At 36.2% G+C, this 14,996-nt stretch overlaps 1 protein-coding gene across 2 annotated transcripts in view; it reads left to right on the forward strand.

Moving 5' to 3' along the window:
• Positions 1 to 9,736, forward strand: part of LOC145684622 (uncharacterized) — a 310,911-nt gene extending 301,175 nt beyond the window's left edge. Inside the window, exon 6 of one of the 2 annotated variants that reach the window (XM_081757011.1) lies at positions 9,111 to 9,736. In XM_081757011.1, coding sequence (XP_081613137.1) covers positions 9,111 to 9,342 — 232 coding nt within the window. In that variant the 3' untranslated portion in view covers positions 9,343 to 9,736. The remainder of the gene's footprint in view (positions 1 to 9,110) is intronic. The other variant, XM_081757012.1, reaches the window with a different exon arrangement.
• The last annotated feature ends 5,260 nt before the right edge of the window (positions 9,737 to 14,996 follow it).

A 14,996-nucleotide genomic window follows, 5' to 3' on the forward strand; every position in this document is an offset into this window, starting at 1 on the left:
CCACGCCGATAAGCGAGGCGAGTTGAAACTTGCTTCGTTTCTTTGCTCTGGATAGCACTACCGAACGCAATTGTTGGAATTCAAATACTGTGCCACAACAATGCGTATCTCAAACTTTCGTAGTGACCCTCGTACGTGATGTCAAAAATGATTGTGTGCCTAGGTCTTAACCAGATTGAACCGGAAGGATTACTTAAGTCAGCAAATTTTATTCACTCTGAGGGAGATTATTGAGAAATGTAAAAAAAAAAATGTTACATTGAAATAATGTAAATTTGTAATTACAAAATATTTTACACAAGAGACCTTACTTAGCTCAGATTCTTTTCCAACCAAGATTTACAAACAGAAAAAAATCTTACATGAGTATAAGTTGTTCGCTCACCCACATGACTCTGAATTCTCCTCTCGTCTTTGGCTGCTTCCGTCCTCCCTTTTGCCAGCCTGTATTCTCCTTATATCCCTCGTGTTTATCACCTTTAATTATGTTTTTAATAATTAAAAAGTCTCTCTTGTCCCTTAGGCAAGGTTGTTTTCTCAAAAAAAAAAAATGTAATAGTTCTTCTTAGTACATATTAGATTATCTTATCCATTTTTTTTCTTGCAAAATCTGTTTCCCAACACATTCCCGCACTGTATCAGTACATAACTCGAACAACACCTTTTTGTGTGTGTCGGTCTTATCCTTTTTCTTGCAAAATCTGTTTCCCAACACAGTACTAAACTTTCCATAAATACCGGAAGTAGTATAATATTGTAATGAGTTTGGTACAGTCAATAATGGACCGAGACTTATCCCCTTTACCAATTTATCATAAAATTTGGTAAATACAAAACGTTTTTGATTACAAAGAGTAAAATAGTGTCTATCTTGTTATTATGCAGATGAGAGGAAAATAGGTGTTTTGCACGGTTCCCCTTCTCTCAAGGCAGTCTCCAAGGCACCTGAAGGTTCTGGTGAGTCTTGAAGGATATCCCCCTCAGCTCAAGGCAGTTTCGCGAGGCTTGGTTTTAGTAAGAACCCCTAGTAAAGTGCGACCACTGGAAAGAATAATTGTACCCCTAGTCCAGTGCGACCTCAGGGTAGTGATGGGTAAATTCCCGGGAAGATATTTTTCGGGAATATTCCCTGGGAATATTCCCGGGAAGATTCCCAAAATGGGAATTTATCCGGGAATTTATGTTTAATCGGAAATAAAATTGTCTTCTATTACTATATTATGATTTCAAAGTTGAATTAATTTTTATATCATAGCATATTATTACTGTTGTCCACAGAGGACTCTTTAAAATGTATATTCTGAACGGTACTATGTTACTTTATTAACACTTTATTATATTTAGAGAGTACGCATAAATGTATATTTATTTACAATATGTTCTTTCAATTAAATATGTGTGAAAAATTATATAGTAACAGTTTAAATTTATACGTAAGTGGATTTGCTCAACTTGACTCTATTACTGATATTATAAACACATTGGGCCTTATGCAGAGTCATTTTGACGCGTTATTAGTACCATATTAAAGAGTTCGACTAACATATGTTTCCTGCAGTAGTCAGACCTTTAGTATGACGCTAATCAAATTTCAAAATGACTCTGCATAAGGCTAATTAAATTTATAAATGTTATAAACCAATTAGATTGTTTAAATGCTAGAAGATACATGTCTCACCAATTTATCAACATTTGCGCTTACATATTTATGTTCACAAAATTTTCAAGATACTTACTTATCTTTATATTTTAGCACGTAACGTTGCCATACACGATCTTTCATTCTACCTATTTGTCGAAATTTCATACGTTAATTCACATGTGAAAGAAGTCCGAGTACTTCTTCAGAAATTCGAGTCAGAGAGAGGAGACAGACCGACGTCTATTACTAATGGTGGTTCAGGGTTTATTAATAGTACTTCATCTCTATTTCTACATAATTCTAAATTACTTTACAAAATGGTTCCTTTTCATCATTTGTAAATTAGTACTTTGCTAATTTTGGCTGTTCTTTAGCATTGCGGGCCAGCTTTTGCACCTACTCTTTTGCGATATTCTATTCCGATGCGGTTGTTTTATGGTTTCATACGTTAAATTACGTTACCAACATTAAATTCAGAGAGCGTTGGAGAGCGAGCGTTAGCGAAAGAAAGCGGGTTAGAGCCCCGCATGGCACGTTGTTTTCTATCTTCGTTACCAACAAGTCACTTTCTTTTCTCACATAAATTACTTCCACTTACCTTTCCGTTTTGTAAATACCCTACTCCCTAAAAAATGTTTTCGATACTTTCTTGACTACTTGAAGATCACTATCAACTCATTTCTTCCGTAAATCATCCTACTTTTTGCTAGTTTTGGCCCCCCAATTCTAAACAATTACCGTCAAATAATTTTAAATTATTTAACCTCCAAATTCTTTAAAACCTAGAAGTAAATCATAATATATTAAAATAAAATAATTAGTCATATGGTTCTTATAATTTGGAAGATAAAGTAAAGAAATGGAAATAAAATCCTTCCCGGGAATCTATAGGCCAGGGAAAAGACCCGGGAATATTCCCATTTTTAAATTCCTTCCCACCGGGAATATTCCCACTGCCCATCACTACCTCAGGGCCGTGTAGGTGATTTGATCAGTTGGACGACTGATGCTGGGTCCCTCGGTGGTCCGCCTTTTATCTGTCCTCTTCGGGTCCTTCCGTGAGGTGCGTCTTCTTTCGGCGTTCCTCAGTGTCTTTCGTATCGTCTATTTCTCTGCAAAGTTGTTTACAATCAATAGCACGTGTTGTGATGACGTGTGCTTCTGTCGTGATGTGGGGATCCTTACCCCCCACACTGGAAAAAGTAACCTGGAAGATTAATGTGAGAAAGAAATACACAATTGTTATGAGAGATATTTGTCGGCACTACGACACTGACACATGTGGGCATATTGTATAGACACCAGAAAAGACTATAAACACTATGATACACCAAGATCATTATGAAAGAAACTTGTTGAAACTAGGCTTTTTAAGCACCAGAAGTGGAGAAGAAAATTCGTTATTGTCTGTAGGCCTGACTATGTTTGCCTTGATAAGATCTTGAATCTGTTTATCTCCCTGGTTTCTGACATGTAATGGAAAAGGTGGGAAACGGTCGTGGAATACGGCAGACTTTGAAATCCTAATTTTATGAACGTATCCCCTAAGATATCAGATGTCATAATTGGCATTTGTTAAAACGTCTCTATATTTAAATAATAAGTCATAAACTGCTTGTTTTTGCTTTATGTCCAGGTCGGGGTTAACGTCAAAAAGCTGTTTATTAAAAAGTGTTTTTGTGTACTTTAGACGTTCTTCCGTTTCCTCGTTTGTCTTAAACTGATATGCTTTTTTTTTAAAAAAAAAATGATTCTTCTAAGGTGTCAAAAGAGATTTCGTGCCCTTCCTCGAGAGCCTCCACTGGTGTATTCCTTTTTATAGTGACACTATTGCCATTGGGATTTGAAATTAAATGTATAATTTTGTTTGCTTCTATCTTCTGATCGAGGGCACTTGACCTATGTTTCTCGCGTATTCTAGGAAGTAGTGATACATACAGAAATTCTTTAACAGCTATTTTTTCTTTCCTGCAACTTGTATATATGTATGAGAAAGAGGAGGTAAAGTTATTTGCTTAGTCACGTATACCCAATTCTGGTCTGTGTGCGATACTATCTGAGTCGTAAAAGCTGACAATGCATTTTCTTTGCTCTCCTGTGGTAGCTCCGGGTTCCTTGGACGTTTAAAGAAGGAGATTGGATTCTTTTTTAAGTCGATGATTGAATGCGAACGTTGGAGAAAGTCAATTCCTATAATTATTGGCATTGTCTTGTCAATTACTCTAAAGTACTGAGTAAATGTTGTTTGACCTATTTTAAATTTTATCAATGCTATCTGGTTCAAACGACTATTATTGCCTGATATTCCTTTTACTCTTGTCTGGAACTTAATTAGACTTGTCCCAGGGGGTACGGCGTCGGCTGGCCAGAGGGATACCGTACTTCCTGTGTCATTTATCGCATTCTGAGGGCAAGATTTAGTTTTAATTGTTAAATGCGACCTGTTACTTTAGTCCTCTAATGTAATGTTCTCTTTTCCTTCTGCCAATTGTCCTTATTGTTCTTTTTTCACAGGAATTTCGTAATTTTTGCCAGTTTCTCTTTGATCTCCTTGTTCCGTGTGATGATGACTGTTGGCCCCCTTGTCAAGGGACTGCTTTACACGTTTTATTGTACGCTTGTAACAAAGGGATGCACCATGCCCCCGCTTCCTCCATATCGCCCATACCACAATTTGATCTCCCGTGGGTGTAGCCTGCTGATTGTTTTGGGCTTGGCCCAGTTTTTTCTTCCCGTTACTATTGTTATTTCTCCTTCTCTTTCCCTGGTTCCTATTCTTCGGTTGGTTTCTGTAACTCGTCTGGGCTATGAACAGCGACAATTCTGCCATTTTATTGGGCAAGGTAGAGAGGTTATTTTGTGCAGGATTTTGCTGATGGTGGGTCTTGGGTTTTCGACTTGGGGTTTGAAATTCTTGACGGTTCGGTTCAGAAATTGCCATAGAAGCATTAATTTGTTGTTGATATGTAGGTGCATAACTGTGTATTGGTTGTGAGACAGGTTGCATTTGTACAGGATAGATATGGTGATATAACTGTTGCAAGGGCACTTCGTTACCTTGCTTTGATATTTCAGGTTATATATTTTAATATTAAATCTATCTATACATAATTAAGTTGTGTGTATTAATTAATAAGTCAGGCCTGACACATATTTATCTAATGCATTTATCTGGTTCTATTTATTTAATACGTATAGCGTAATATATAATATTACTATGTTTAATATATGTAAATGTATGTAAATATCAATTAGTGCATTATCCCAATCATTTATATATGCCAAATTTTCTTTTAAGATTAATATTCAGTTAGTTAGATCGAGTATTACTCTCGCTCCCATTTGATTATAGACCTGGTAGAGAGGCTAGTTTTATTGAAGATTTCACTTTTCTTTCATGCTTTTCCAGTAATTTTCCACTGCTGTAGAAGTTTCTAGAGCCGTTAATATTTAAATTTTTTCTTCATTTTTTCTGTCCCCGGCAAAACATATAAAAAGGCGGATTTTTTATGGCTTTCGCTGTTTCAGCTAAGAAGACCTGCAGAGTAGAGGGTTATTGCTGGTGGCTGTTCAGTCCGAAGGGAATTAGCAAGCAAGCTTTTTCCTGGGAGTTTGTCCTTTTAGATTAGTTACTGGATGGCCTGTGGATATGTTAGTCCGTGGCTTCCAGTCCCGCTAGAGAAAGTGGTCTCTGGCCGTAACTTAGGTGAATCCCAGAGTTAGGAATAGGAATTAAAGAATAAATTAGGAATTTTGAGCTCTACGTCAGAGTAATGGCTTAAATGGGCTCTAGTTACTGGTTAGAAGGAGTGAAAAGTAATTTGCTCTTGGGGTGACCCTAGGGAGAGAGTGAACCCAGGGCACTTAGGTTTTGAAACTCTCCAGGTGCTGGAGGTTTTTCCCATTTAAAATAGAATCCAAGTTGCGATTTGGTTTCGTTTCCCCGAACAGTCAGGCAATAGTCAGGCTTGGCTGGTGTTTTTGGTTTTCACACTGCGACTTTCGTGTTTGAAAGTATTAGAGTGTGTGTTCACCTTTTAACCTAGAGTCTTGAATGGAAGACGTAATATAGCTGGGCCATGAGTGACGGCTGCTACTCCAAATTCTCTAAGTTCACCAATCCTTAAGATTTTAGCTAGTTTCCTTTTCTGGATTTCTCAGAGTGTTGAGAGACCAAACCAGGTGTAGGCCGGACTGTTACTAAGAGAAGTTAAGCAGTTTTTGAAAGTAAGGAATATGGACCTAGAGTAGAGAGAGTACTAGTTTCCATATTACCGCAGTTCCCAAAGAATAATTAGAGAAGACTTTTATTTTTATGTTTAGTGATATTTAAATTAGAGTTTGTGCTCCTTGAACTCTCTTGATGAGTTCTTTTTGAAGCCGAGCAAAATATTAAAGATTAAATTTACAAGGGCGAAGTAACGTCTTTTGAATTTCAATTTCTAGTCACTCACCTTACATTAATTAGAGAAACATTAAGCTTAATAAATCTAGTTATTCTCCGAAAACTTTTGACTTGTTAATTTTAACTCAATCATATTTTTGAACCTGTTACCTAGACAACAGCTAGCGGACGAATTATTTCTTTTGGAATTTCTTTCTTTTTTTGTTGTAAGGTAAAAAAGGCAGACTCGTAAGAGTGGTGTGATAAACAATATCGATTAGGAATTTAGTTTCAAATAGATATAAAGCGATCAGAAGGAGAGCATAAATCATCATAATACTAATATTAAATAAATTTCTTTTTTTTTCTTTTTTTTTTTTTTACCTTACACTGTTGTCCAGGATATATTGTCTTTGGTTCGTTTGGTAAGCCATAGAATGTGTTCGGCGGGTTAGGTATATGATTCCGGCCGTATAACATGTGTAATTTTTGTGATAGCTCTGCATGCTCTCTTTTCCTTAAAAGGCCATTAGCGGCCTCCAGAGTGTTTAATTTAGTCTGTAGGCGTCTACCGTCGCAAAGCATTCCAATGCTATCTTATTAAGGAAATCTCTATGCAATCCCAAGAATAAAATGATGGATCTTTTGTTCTTCAAGTCGCTCCCGCTAGTGACTGCCTTATTGCCAGAAGCTTACGTGCAAAGTATGAGTCTATGGACTCATCCATTCCCTGTTGAACCTCGAATAATTCCTGGTCTGCTTTATACGATGGGACCTTTTTGCCTATATAATGCTATTAACTTAGCTTTTAAATCATCATAGAAGATCGTGTTCAAATTGATTTTGGTTTTTAAGCTGTAACACGAGATCTAGTGATGGGTCTTGAAATATATTGGTAGATTTTCCTTCTTGGCCGGTGACCATGACTGCATGGTTGCCATATGCAGTCAATAGCATAAAAAATCTGTCTGGGTCTTCGTGCACGTGTCCCGCATACTTAGTTAAGTGTGGCATGTTAAAGGATATATTAGATGCACCCTCTGTCATATTTGTGTTAAACTCTCCTGATTTGTATGCTTGTTTACCTGATCTAGTTTCCTGCATAAATTGCACTTGGAAAGAAAAAAGAAAGAAAAGATAGATATTAAACATAGATAGATTTTATTACTGATCTTATCAGTGCGTGCTAAAAAGTTAATAGAAAGAGCGTCCCGTACAAAACGCCGGTGCCTATCACCATGTAATGACTTTGGTAGAGTCAATAATGGAACGAGATTTATCCCCTTCACCAATTTATTATAAAATTTGGTAAATACAAAACGTCTTTGATTACAAAGAGTAAAGTAGTGTCTATCTTGTTATTATCCAGATGAGAGGAAAATAGGTGTTTTGCACGGTGCCCCTTCTCTCAAGGCAGTCTCCAAGGCACTTGCCATTTTTGGTGAGTCTTGAAGGATAGCCCGCTCAGCTCAAGGCAGCTTGGTTGTAGTAAGGACCCCAGGTCCAGTGCGACCTCGGTAAAGGATAGGTATACCCCTAGTCCAGTGTGACGTCAGGAAAGGATTGATATACCCCAAGGTCCAGTGCGACCTCAGGGCGGTGTACGTGATTTGATCAGTTGGATGACCCATACTGGGTCCTTAGATGGTCCCCTTTTATCTGTCCTTTTCGGGTCCTTCCCTGAGGTCTGTCTTCTTTCGGCATTCCTCGATATCTTTCGTGTCGGCTTCTTGTCTGCTAGGTTGTTTACAATTAATAGCACGTGTTGTGTTAACATGTGCTTCTGTCGTGATGTGGGGATCCTTACAATATAGTATATAGAGACGGACAGACACCAGCCACAATTATCAGACCATTAAGTTCAAGAGTTTTTTTTTTTTTTTTGTTAATATCGGTTCAACGCAGGCCGGTAGACAGTCCAAAATGTAGGGGGGCGGTAGAAGTTAAGGGAAACCGACCCAACCATATTACAGTTCATTTGTGAGGCTACCGTGAAAATTTTAGGGGGCAGTCGCACCTAGCGGGACTTCGTCTGGGACCCTGCGTGGGACCCTGGGACAATTTGTTTTACTTTGATACATTGTACGTTCGAAATGATGAAAGATATGTTTTTCTGTTTTCATATCTGTCTCACCGTTTCATATTTTTCGGGGTTCTAAATTTTATAATAAATTGGTAAAGGGGATAAGTCTCGGTCCATTATTGACTCTACCAAACTCATTACAATATTATACTACTTCCGGTATTTATGGAAAGTTTAGTACTGTGTTGGGAAACAGATTTTGCAAGAAAAAGGATAAGACCGACACACACAAAAAGGTGTTGTTCGAGTTATGTACTGATACAGTGCGGGAATGTGTTGGGAAACAGATTTTGCAAGAAAAAAAATGTATAAGATAATCTAATATGTACTAAGAAGAACTATTACATTTTTTTGAGAAAACAACCTTGCCTAAGGGACAAGAGAGACTTTTTAATTATTAAAAACATAATTAAAGGTGATAAACACGAGGGATATAAGGAGAATACAGGCTGGCAAAAGGGAGGACGGAAGCAGCCAAAGACGAGAGGAGAATTCAGAGTCATGTGGGTGAGAGAACACCTTATACTCATGTAAGACCTTTTTCTGTTTGTAAATCTTAGTTGGAAAAGAATCTGAGCTAAGTAAGGTCTCTTGTGTAAAATATTTTGTAATTACAAATTTACATTATTTCAATGTAACCTTATTATTTTTTTTTTTACATTTCTCAATAATCTCCCTCAGAGTGAATAAAATTTGCTGACTTAAGTAATCCTTCCGGTTCTTTTACTTACTTCCATAGAGAAGAGATAAGAACCAACATAATTGAATAAACAGCGGCGGATACTCATCACTACTAATACTATAAAATTCTTACATTTTTATTAAACAGTACGGAAGTCTAAAATCAGAAAGTATGATCTTTAAATTTAACCTGGAGGGATCGCATACCTTCACTAATGGTCAACACACAGTTACTGGTTATTAACTATTGTATAGCGTTGTATGACATCACGCCACAATTAAGCTCTATGCTGAATATTTTCGTTTCGTTCTATTTTCAGTTTCATGAGGAGTGTTTATGGGTGCGCTACAAAAGTATTGGGAGAAGAAGTTTGCAAAGATGACAAGAGCTATTTAATCGATTATCGTAGTCACATGGAAAAAAACCTTAAGTGCGAAGGGTGGTTGGCAGATGACAAAAAATTAGCATCATCAGCCTTAGTTCTTACATTGCTTAATCTATTTTATGTTATGCTGTGTTTCTTTCTCACTATTGTATGGTTTCCTTTTTGATTGATAATCGTTTATTCACTGGAGAAAGAAAATAATTTAGAGAAAAATTGTTAAACAGTAACTGTGGAAGTCTAAATCATTTTTATTATTTTTACATAGTTTTTAAAGTTCACATGAAAGCAGGAGACATATATCTATTTTAAAATATGTCTGGAGACAAGATATTAAAAAATGAATCATAAAAGTTTATAATGAGTGAGAGAACTGGCACCAGATTGTCGATCTTTACATGATTTTCAACAAATGCATTCGTATTGTATTTTAATATAATACTTTTATAATAAATCCAGGTACTGCTTGTAACTGATATATCCTTCCAAATACTGGAAAAGAGATATATGTTCTTAAAGAACTGTTTATAATGAAATGGGAAAATAAAATGTTTTAATTTCTATTTTTAGTAGAATTTCAAATTGTTAAGAAAATATCGATATATTAACCTCTCAGTATTATGTTTATTATTATTATTATTATTATTATTATTATTATTATTATTATTATTATTATTATTATTATTATTATTATTATTATTATTATTATTATTATTAATATTAATATTTTTATTATTATTATTATTAGTGGTAGTAGTAGTAGTAGTAGTAGTAGCAGTAGTAATGTAATTAGTATAATAATTGTAAAAATAAACAACATATCTGCATAAACCAGTATCAAGACTGCTGTTAATCATAATGTTGCTAACTAGCTATGTTCGTGAAACTCGTATCACCCATACTTGCACTATTTTTAAAACATATGACAAAATTAGTGCCAATTAGTGCTGAAGATCTGTAGTAAGAAACAAAATGCTGTTACACAAACGTCAAAAACAAAAACGATTTTGAGTGGGGCTAGTTTCACGCTAGACCCACCCACTCAACTGATGGAGATGACACCTATACACGAAGTTAGTGTTGATGATACTGCATAGAAAAAATGGTGGTCTTATCCGAAAGCCAAAATCGGCAAAGGCGACATCATCAAGGAAAACAATCGATCCCTCATTTTTATGATAAATAGCACTATTTTTCTTTCTATGCACTATCGTCAGACTAATTTTTGACATAATTGACAAAATTAGTACTTCATTATTAAAACTGCAGGGCTACCTTCACTTGATTTTGTGACGTTTGTATAACAGCAATTTTTTTTTAAATATCCGGCACTAATTTTGCCCTATATATATATTTTTTTTTGCATATTTAATTTTTTCTGGTCTGCGTACTCTAAGCGATTGGGGTGAAACGCGTTCATAAAGAGTATGCTAAATTTGTGCTTACTGATAAGCATAAAAATAAAATTTATTCTGTTACTGCAATAGAGAAATTGGTCCGGAATTTGAAGCAGGGAGCGGGAAGCGTGAACCTAGCCATGCCCAGGTAAACGATCACTATGCAGATCGCGTTACACAAAGAATTATAAAGTTCTGATGCCGTCTTCAAGGACTAAAATGTGAATGAGTTTTCTGGAAGTGAACTGGATGGTGTAGTGGTTAACGCTTTGTCACGGCCTGCCGATGAAACCGGGCTTGGTTCCCAGTCGGGTAATCTATTTTTTCACTCGTTGTGTAATATTGAATTCGCACCTATGAAGTAGTTTCTGTGTGAAAAATAGATTGTTTCCTCTATTCGTTAAAATGCAAATCGTATCAATAAATAATGCTGATTACTGATGAGCGAAGGGTGTAATGTCACTCAGAGATAATTTCACCAAATTTGATTTAGGAGTAAGTAATGGGAGTTTAAAATAACGTATGGATGCATTCGTTTCGTAGGCCTTCGGAATCAGAGATAATGGCCGTAAATTTCTGGAAAAATATGACCTGTCAATCAGATATTGACGTGATGGAACCTTTGCTCGCTTTTGGAGCCAATGAAGAAATTAAATATAATAGAATGGAAACAGAAAATATCAGTTGAATAGAGAATGTGTCGATGTCCCTCCTCAGACCTAGCATGCGAATGCCGGATTACTACGGTAAATCTATCAACTGCCCTTGCCATTGTCCTCGTTACTCTTTTCCATTGGGTATGCATCACTAGTTAGGCTAATAAAATGATATTAAGAAAGTAAAGAAAATATATATACAGAAATAAATCGATGTGGAAGACTAAGCTCAAATCTGCTACGTCTACTTTCTGAACTGGTCAAATGAATTTTGAGGCTTACTCAACCATCAAGATGTTGATTGATTTGTGGTAAGAAGACATAAACAGATCTGGAAGAGGACATTTATGCACGTATGTGATGTCAGACATTTCAACGCGTGCTGTGGAACTATGGCACAATAAACAATACAGTTCAGAGAATAGTATTGGTGTTTAAATGGAAAGGTGTACGCAAGGTCTGAATATGTAACACAGAGTTACATGAACTGCTGGAAGAGATACAGACGAGAATACAGAGCTTTGAGACGCCGAAGAATGTGAGTTCAGTTGATTTTGTGTTTAACGTCCCCTTCACTAGCTAGGCAATATGAGACGTGGACCGACTGATTAACATGGATTCCGAACCACATGAGCTCTGCCGGGAATCGAACGCCAAAGAGGCATATGCTAACCGCTTAGCACGAAGGAGCTCACCGAAGACCTGAGTCAATCGTAGATAGTACTCATGTGTGGAACACTGTGTCCAAATGGGCAGTTGGAAATGTAAGAGATATCAAGGCAAAATAGAGTAGTTAAGATAGACTAACTTTTCCGAACAATTAGAAGATATTACTGAAGAGATGAGTTTTGGCATGCATATTGAGTAATATTAAGAAAGTAATAAGTCAAAATAACCATAATTTCCAAGCTGAGGAACTAACATGACAGCCTAAAGGGCCAATTTCAACAGTATGCCCAGTGCTAAAAGCTGGAGCAACATGGTTAAAAATTCAGTGGTCATTTTATACGTGCACACACTGGCAATCAGAGACATTATTGATTCACCGTAATAGTTCAGGAGAGTCCGTAATATTTGAGGGAAATTCCTCAATTTTGCTCATTTTTATGTCGACTCTCCTAAAACAGTGCGGTGAATTATTGGTGTGTTTGGTTGCCAGTGACTGAATATCCTGGCATTCGCTCGGTGGAACTGAGGGCGGGCATTGCCGATTTTCCCCCCTCATCTTTTCTGTTCTCATTCTACTTCTTTTAACTTCTGCATTGGGCGCAACACTGGGAAAAGGCTCCGTCCCATGATCACGCCACAGACCCTACATCTCCAGAACTGTAGGGCCTATTATTTCCGATTCTGAAAGCCTGCGAAACGAATGCTTCCACACGTTCTTTTATATTCTCATTACCTACTCCTACACCATTTTTTTTTTCAATTATCTCTGAGTGATATCATGCCCTTCCACGGTGAATATAAAAAAAATTACGTTTTTAAAGCGACGAAATTGGCCGTAATTTTGCAGGGAAGTGAGCGTGACCTTGGACCTATTTGACCGTTGGCCAAGGGGATTGCAACTCCCTGCCTTGAGTAATTTTCGCCACTATATTACTAATATTCCTTAGGGCCATTACATAAAAAAAGTAGTTGTTGGTCGGTATATAAGTGCAACACCTGTGTTCTGTAGCACTTAACCCTTTAGCACCCATCTATTTTTACATACATCTATTGGTTCCCTTTAAATGCCCATAGATCAGACCGGCAGTGCAACAGTGGACCAAAATATACCTCGATCGATATTAATAGTGTAGGCTTTCAGTTTACGTAATGAACGTGACATTTATGTGTACGAAGGAAAAATAATTTAAGGATGTTTAAGAAAACTTCCCTTAAAATTGTCCCTTCTTGCGATTAGTTTACTTATTACGTGTCAACACTGCAAGCTAGGTCAATAATAAAATGTATTAATATTTCATATGTTATGTTCAACCTAAACTGAAAATTTCATCTTTATCCATCAAATAGCCGGAGATAAAAATGTATTTTATAGTTTTCACAGAGATCATAATCATCGATTTTCATGGAATTACAAGTATGATTTTGTATCAATGTTCCGTTCTATTTTTCTACCGTAAAGAAGTGATATAAATTACTCTAGTTGTGTTTTCTCAATATGACAAATACCCAGTACCAAGAAATCCTCAGGGAAGGTTTTATGATTTCTTGGTTTATGGTTTCATAGAAAATATTTCAAAGCAATAATTTGACGGGTTTGAGGTTACATTATTTTCTTTTGAAAATGCTTGCTGTTCTCGTGTTCAGCAGTGAATACAACTTCCAAACATGTCTGCTCATATGTGAAGTTATCAAAATTCTGTCAATATGTTGTAATATGTATTTTTTTCAATTGACAATATGTATTTTTTTATTGACCCTTAACAAAAAGTCAGACTTAATTCCCGTGGTGGCTGCATACAATACCGGAGTCAAACTCCCAGAGCACCAAAGCTCAAGGTACGGGTTGCAATGGCCATTGAAGAGAGTTGGCAGTTCATTTCAAAAATCACTCAGTTAAATCACCTATGTGCACATGCAAGCAGAATACGGAAAATAACACTGTTCAACAAATTTTGATCGAAAGTATGTAAATTCTTTGAAATTGCGATTTTTACATTCATTTAAGCATAATATGAAAGGAAATGATAATAGAAGAATTTTCTTAGCTCAGGTTGTAAAAATAGGTTTTTTGAAATCCTCAAAATGCCACTTGAAATAGTTCCGACAACTATTTAAAAATATACATTCGAAATACCAGTATTTTTGCGTACTTGTAGTTGTATTTTTATGTCCTGCACTACACCAACGTCACACCCAAAACGCTGATAATTGCACTAAACCTGTCTTTTCTACCAATAGCAGAACACGACTGAGATATGGAACACAATGAAACCAAGCGTTCATATAGTTTCTCCAGTGTTGCCGGATCAGTGTAACATTTTACCCCAAACGAAGCGAATATATTTATTTTTAAAGTGTTATTATTAGACATGCCTGTGAAACGAAAAGTAGAGCTAATATTCGAAAATAACTTTCAAATTCGTGATCAGCACCACAAAAGCAATAAGAATTAGCTGATTTTGTTCAATTTACATTTTCGTTGTTGAACAGTGTAATTTATGTTAATTTTAGTCAACTGCCCACAATGCACGAGCCACTGCGATAACTCGGGCGTGAGGTGACCGACGTCACTCTGGTCACATGAGTACCTGTTCTGGTCTAGTCTGCTCTAATCTATTGCAATGTTTCATAAGCGATCAAAGAAAGTACTTAATTCAGTTCCCAATAACTATAGAATATATACTATGCATATAATAAGTCTGGGAGAAACACTGAAATGGTTCGTCACTAACTGAAATTTTCTCACCAAAAGCAACGTTTAAAATATATATATGAAAAAGCAATGAAATACTACTTTGTCCAATTGTGTGGGAAAGAAGCAATTTCCACCGAAGAAAGAACTTATATGCGTCGCAGAATAAAGTATAAATCGAAAATAATAACAACTGTCTTTAAGAAATATACAGAGCGTCCCCAAAAAATACTTCAATGACCTGGTAGCGGTTATAACTTATCAAAATTTGTGCTCCATGAACAAAAGTGGATAGCATTATCTTCAGGTGAAGATAGCCGCACACGACTTTTAATAACGCAGCACTAATTTTGTAAACTATGAAAGTAACACTGTTCAACAACGAAAATGTAAATTGAACAAAATCAGC

This window comes from Thermobia domestica, chromosome 5 (assembly GCF_964235325.1).
Source record: "Thermobia domestica chromosome 5, izTheDome1.hap1.1, whole genome shotgun sequence".
In the NCBI taxonomy this organism is placed as follows: Eukaryota; Metazoa; Arthropoda; class Insecta; order Zygentoma; family Lepismatidae; genus Thermobia; species Thermobia domestica.